Source organism: Piliocolobus tephrosceles, chromosome 5 (assembly GCF_002776525.5).
Source record: "Piliocolobus tephrosceles isolate RC106 chromosome 5, ASM277652v3, whole genome shotgun sequence".
Lineage (NCBI taxonomy): Eukaryota > Metazoa > Chordata > Mammalia > Primates > Cercopithecidae > Piliocolobus > Piliocolobus tephrosceles.
The window spans coordinates 98,801,940-98,808,812 of NC_045438.1; the positions used below are offsets into that span (position 1 = coordinate 98,801,940).

The 6,873-nt window shown below is 42.7% G+C and overlaps 1 protein-coding gene across 1 annotated transcript in view; it reads right to left on the reverse strand.

Moving 5' to 3' along the window:
- Positions 1 to 6,873, reverse strand: part of MTO1 (mitochondrial tRNA translation optimization 1) — a 40,354-nt gene that overhangs the window by 2,726 nt on the left and 30,755 nt on the right. Inside the window, exons 9-10 of the mRNA XM_026454534.2 lie at positions 2,955 to 3,160; positions 389 to 549 (exon numbers count right to left, since the gene is read on the reverse strand). Coding sequence (XP_026310319.1) covers positions 389 to 549; positions 2,955 to 3,160 — 367 coding nt within the window. The remainder of the gene's footprint in view (positions 1 to 388; positions 550 to 2,954; positions 3,161 to 6,873) is intronic.

Sequence of the window (6,873 nt, forward strand, 5' to 3'; positions counted from 1 at the left end):
CTTAGAAACATAAGAAATGTTTCTTATGTTCTTAGAAACATAAGAAAAAAATTTGAGGTCAAGTTTCTTTTTCTTTTTTTTTGAGACAGGGTCTTGCTCTGTTGCCCAGGCTGGAGTGCAGTGGTGTGATCATGGCTCACTGCAGCCTCAGTGTCTTGGGCTCAGGTATCCTCCACCTCAGCCTCCCGAGTAGCTGGCACTGCAGGTGCATGCCACCATGCCCAGCTAATTTTTGTATTTTTGTATAGATGGGGTCTTGCTGTGTTGCCCAGGCTAGAAGTTTCTTATTATTAAATAAAACGTCATATAGCCATTGTAACCCCAGGTTTAAAAACGCACTGCATCTTTATGTATAACTTGTTTCTATTCCCCTGCCTATTTTTCTTACCGTCTGCGGACGACTAAAATGTAGTTTCTCTCGAACTTCATGGGACAAAGACACATCCCTGATAGTCAAATAATCTATGTCTTTTGGCAGTTGGAGAGCTTCATCTTGCTGAACTCCCTTTATTTCTTGTAGCTGATGGAACAACACTGATTCATAAGTGGCTGGTGAACAAAATCAGAATCATGTTATAATATCCAGATTATATTATACTAACAACTTACATTTATGTAGCCTCTTACAATTTATAAAAAGCTTTTGTGTACATCATCTCATTCAACATTCACTTCATGAGATGGGTTGGGTAGGTGTTCCCTTTTACATAGGAGGAAACTGAAGCTAAGATAAATGGAGTGTCTTGCATATTAACTACAACATTCTGTCTAGTAGTTTAGTGCATGTCCTTTTCAAATATCTGGAAAACTAAAAGTAAAAAAAAGAATTTGTGGCCAGGCGTGGTGGCTTACACCTGTAATACTAACACTTTTGGAGGCTGAGGCGGGCGGACTGTCTGAGCTCAGGAGATCGAGACCAGCATGAGGAACATGGTGAAACGTCACCTCTACTAAAAATACAAAAAATTAGCTGGGCGTGGTGGCATCCACATGGGAGGCTAAGACAGGAGAATCGCTTGAACCCAGGAGGTGGAGAGTGCAGTGAGCCGATATAGCGCTACTGCACTCCAGCCTGGGCAACAGAGCGAGACTCCGTCTCAGGAAAAAAAAAAAAAAAAGAAAAGGCTCACTGCAACCTCTGCCTCCTGGGTGCAAGCAATTCTCCTGCCTCAGCCTCCCGAGTAGCTGGGATTATAGGTGCCCGCCACCATGCTTGGCTAATTTTTTTGTATTTTTAGTAGAGATGGGGTTTCACCATGTTGGCCAGGTTAGTCTCGAACTCCTGACCTCAGATGATCTGCCCACCTCAGCCTCCCAAAGTGCTGGGATTACAGGCGTGAGCCACTACGCTCAGCTTCAGTATTTTCATAATAAAAATTTTCATTATGGAAAACTTTAAAAAATGCAGAGCAACTACCAAAGACACCTGTGGCTTTGATGGTTTATAAACTCACAAAGAGTATTGTTACAAAGTAAGTCTTTGTCAATGGTAAAGTATTTCAGTATACTGTCAAAGCCAAAGATAGTATTATTTTTCTCATTATTAAAACATTAGGTGGGGAGAGTATACAAAGGAAGTTCAGAGTTAAAAAAAATATATATATAAATATATACGCTGGGTGCAGTGGCTCACACCTGTAATCCCAGCACTTTGGGAGGCTGAGGTGGGCGGATCACCTGAGGTCAGGAGTTTGAGATCAGCCTGGCCAATGTGATGAAACCCTGTCTCTACTAAAAATACAAAAATTTGCTGGGCCCAGTGGTGGGGCCCTGGTGGCAGGTGCCTGTAATCTTAGCTACTTGGGAGGCTGAGGCAGGAGAATTGCTTGAACCTGGGAGGTGCAGGGTGCAGTGAGCCAAGATCGCACTATTGCACTCCAACCTGGGCAACAAGAGTGAAACTCCGTCTCAAAAAAAAAAAAAAAAAACCACACACACACACACACATATATACACATATTCATATATATGCACATTTCAAATAAGTGGTACTATGGAGCCCTCCTATAAAAAATATTTATTTTTGGCCAGGCACAGTGGCTCACGCCCGTAATCCTGCACTTTGGGAGGCTGAGGCGGACGGATCACCTGAGGCCAGGAGTTCCAGACCGGCCTGGCCAACATGGTGAAACCCCGTGTCCACTAAAAATACAAAAAATTAGCCAGGCGTGGTGGTGCATGCCTGTAATCCCAGCTACTAAGGAGGCTGAGGCAGGAGAATCGCTTGAACCCAGGAGGCAGAGGTTGCAATGAGCCAAGATCATGCCTGTGCACCCCAGCCTGGGCAACAAGAAGGAAACTCCATCTCAAAAAAAAAAAAAAAAAATACACACACACACACACACACACACACATATACATTTATTTATAGGAGGACTCTGCAGTACCACTTATTTGAAAGGTGCACATAGATCACCTGAAAATCATGTTTAAATATAGATTCTCAGTGGGTCTGAGGTGAAGCCTGAGAGTCTGTATTTCCTTTTTTTGTTTTTTTTTGGAGATGGAGTCTGGCTCTGTCACCCAGGCTGGAGTGCAGTGGCACGATCTTGGCTCACTGCAAGCTCCGCCTCCTGGGTTCACGTCATTCTCCTGACTCAGCCTTCCCAGTAGCTGGCACTACAGGCACCCGCCATCACGCCGGCTAATTTGTCTATTTTTAGTAGAGACGGGGTTTCACCGTGTTAGCCAGGATCGTCTCGATCTCTTGATGTTGTGATCCACCCGCCTCAGCCTCCCAAAGTGCTGGGATTACAGGTGTGAGCCACCACGCCCAGCCAAGATTCTGTATTTCTAACAAGCTTGCAGGTATTGCAATGCTGTTAGCTCAGGACCACACTTTTGAAGAGCATGGAAGTTAACACTATGCTGGTTCAACAGTAATAACGGATCTGTTGTCTATTCTTAATTTGCACAAATGATAAAGGTATGTTAAGTCAAAAATTATTTTCTACCTTCTATTTTCAGTCTTTCAGCCAGCTCTCTACATTTAGTATACTTCTTCAAGGGCTCTGGAACAGCCTTGGCTAATGAATCCATGTCAACTTCCTCATACTTCAGAACATCGAGAGCTCTGCAAATATACGAAAGTTTCATTAACGTAAGGATCCATGTCATATGAGGCAGATCAAGAAAAAGATTCTTTGAAATAATGCCAAATCTCAGAATAAATACCAAAAGATTATTTCTCTTTTTTTTTTTTGAGATGGAGTCTTGCTCTCTCGCCCAGACTGGAGTGCAGTAGTACAATCTTGGCTCACTGCAATCTCCACCTGCTGGGTTCAAGCAATTCTCCTGCCTCAGCCTCCCTAGTAGCTGGGACTATAGGCATGCATCACCATGCCTGGCTAATTTTTTGTATTTTTAGTAGAGGCGGGGTTTCACCAGGCTGGCCAGGCTGGTCTCGAACTCCTGACCTCGTGATCCGCCTGCCTCAGCCTCCCAAAGTGCTGGGTTACAGGTATGAGCCACTGCACACGGCCCCAGAAGATTATTTCTAAGTATAGTGAACAAATGCAGCAGCATCTGCTAAACAGTAGGACCTCAATAAGACGTATTATTTGATTCTCCCCAACTCCTTATCAGAATTAAGTTGCTGGTAAGGGTGGCATGGCTGTAATCCATTTGTCTTTCCTTTCATATAGAATATCATCTCATAACAAGGGTTTCACTGAATTCCCTAAGCATTGGGATGTACTTTACATCTAAGCCATGTTAAGTCCTACAGTCCTGGCCGGGCGCGGTGGCTCAAGCCTGTAATCCCAGCACTTTGGGAGGCCGAGACGGGTGGATCACGAGGTCAGGAGATCCAGACCATCCTGGCTAACATGGTGAAACCCCGTCTCTACTAAAAAATACAAAAAAAAAAACCAAAAACTAGCCGGGCAAGGTGGCGGGCGCCTGTAGTCCCAGCTACTCGGGATGCTGAGGCAGGAGAATGGCGTGAACCCGGGAGGCAGAGCTTGCAGTGAGCTGAGATCCGGCCACTGCACTCCAGCCTGGGCGACAGAGCGAGACTCCGTCTCAAAAAAAAAAAAAAAAAGTCCTACAGTCCTGTGAATTAGTCATCCTTTTGCATGCTAGGAACCATGACAGGGATCTCCTGCTTTCTTTTACAGAACTCCCTAAGGAAGAACAAGAGGCCATTATGAGCATGTTTTAAGTCTCTGCAAAATAAACTGATAAAAATGACATAGGGGTTCATAAGTCTTTTTCTTTTCTTTCTTTCTTTTTTTTTTTTTTGTAGAGACAGGGTTTTGTCATGTTGACTGGGCGATCTGCCTACCTCGGCCTCCCAAAGTGCCAGGATTACATGAGTGGGCTGCTGTGCTTGGCTGGTTCATAAATATTCTGTCTGATATATATATTTTTTCTCCTAATTCGGTATAATCTACATGTCAACTTTTACCACATAGAAATTTTTGATAGTCACTTCTCAGTTCTACTTCTACTACCCACTCTGGATGGGCTAAAGCCTCCATGGCCAATGCCTTACCTTTCCTTGGGAGAGGAGAGCAATGTATGCAGATAGTGGGGATAATTACTAAAATTCCCAGGCAACTTACCTAGGCCAACAAAAGAACATGCCTAAGTATTAATGTACATAGATCCAGTGAGATTTCCAATAACTTAATTCATTGGCACTTGTTGAGATCAAAGTAGTGAGCAAAACTTCAGCTATGTTTAGTCTTCAGAAGTGCTGGTGCTCCTATGACCACTTTAATCCCTTTTATACTGATCTCAGGTCTCCCCTCTTGATATTACAAAGCCCCCACCCCCAACTTGACCCACACCCTCTCCTAAAATGGACCTAGCTAGGTCACTTATTGCTCTGTTAATTACTACTTACTTCACTTACATATGCCTTTATTTTGTTGTAATTTATTTAAAAGGTTATTGCCATGGCATTTTTTTTTTTTTCAGAAATAGGAAATTTCATCCTAAAATTTAAATGGAATCACAAGGGACCCCAAATAATCAAAACAATTTTGAAAAAAGAACATGGTTAGAGGCCTTACACTTCCTGATTTCAAACATATTACAAAGCTACAGTAATTAAAACAGCATGGTACTGGCACAAAGACAGATACATAGACCAGTGGAATAGAAAACCCAGAAATAGAAAATTGGCTAGCCATATGTAGAAAGCTGAAACTGGATCCCTTCCTTACACCTTACACACAAATTAATTCAAGATGGATTAGACTTAAATGTTAGACCTAAAATCATAAAAACCCTAGAAGAAAACCTAGGCAATACCATTCAGGACATAGGCATGGGCAAGGACTTCATGACTAAAATACCAAAAGCAATGGCAACAAAAGCCAAAATTGACAAATGGGATCTAATTAAACTAGAGCTTCTGCACAGCAAAAGAAACTACCATCAGAGTGAACAGGCAACCTACAGAATGGGAGAAAATTTTTGCAATCTACCCATCTGAAAAAGGGCTAATATCTAGAATCTACAAAGAACTTAAACAAATTTACAAGAAAAAAATCAAACAATCCCATCAAGAAGTGGGCAAAGGATATGAACAGACACTTCTCAAAAGAAGACATTTATGCAGCCAACAGACACATGAAAAAATGCTCATCATCACTGGCCATCAGAGAAATGCAAATCAAAACCACAATGAGATACCATCTCACACCAGTTAGAATGGTGATTATTAAAAAGTCAGGAAACAACAGGTGCTGGAGAGGATGTGGAGAAATAGGAACACTTTCACACTGTTGGTGGGACTGTAAACTAGTTCAACCATTGTGGAAAACAGTGTGGTGATTCCTCAAGAATCTAGAACTAGAAATACCATTTGACCCAGCCATCCCATTATTGGGTATATACCCAAAGGATTATAAATCATGCTGCTATAAAGACACATGCATACATATGTTTATTGCAGCACTATTCACAATAGCAAAGACTTGGAACCAACCCAAATGTCCATCAATGATAGACTGGATTAAGAAAATGTGGCACATATACACCATGGAATACTATGCAGCCATAAAAAAGGATGAGTTCATGAACTCCCTTTGTAGGGACATGGATGGAGCTGGAAACCATCATTCTGAGCAAACTATCGCAAGGACAGAAAACTAGACACCGCATGTTCTCACTCATAGGTGAGAAGTGAACAATGAGAACACTTGGACACAGGGTGGGGAGCATCACACACCGGGGCCTGTTGTGGAGTCGGGGGAGTGGAGAGGGATAGCATTAGGAGATATACCTAATGTAAATGTCAAGTTAACGGGTGCAGCACACCAACATGGCACAAGTATACATATGTAACAAACCTGCATGTTGTGCACATGTACTCTACAACTTAATTAAAAAAAAAAAAAAAAGAAAGAAAACCCAGAAATAAACCCTCACTATATAATCAAATGATTTTGACAAGCATACCAAGACCACTCAATGGGGGAAGAACAGTCTCTTCAACAAATAATGTTGAGAAAGCTGGATATCCAAATAGCAAAAGAATGAAGTTGGACCCTTACCTTATGTCATATACAAAAATCAATACCATATGGTTAAAGACCTAAGGAAAGGCCTTAAGCTATAAAACTTCTAGAAGAAAACATACAGGGCTGGGCGCAGTGGCTCACGCCTGTAATCCCAGCACTTTGGGAGGCCGAGGCGGGCGGATCACGAGGTCAGGAGATCAAGACCATCCTGGCTAACACTGTGAAATCCTGTCTCTACTAAAAATACAAAAAAATTAGCCGGGCGTGGTGGCGGCACCTGTAGTCCCAGCTGGTTGGGAGGCTGAGGTAGGAGAATGGCGGGAACCCGGGAGGCAGAGCTTGCAGTGAGCCGAGATCACGCCATTGTACTCCAGCCTGGGGGACAGAGCAAGACTCTGTC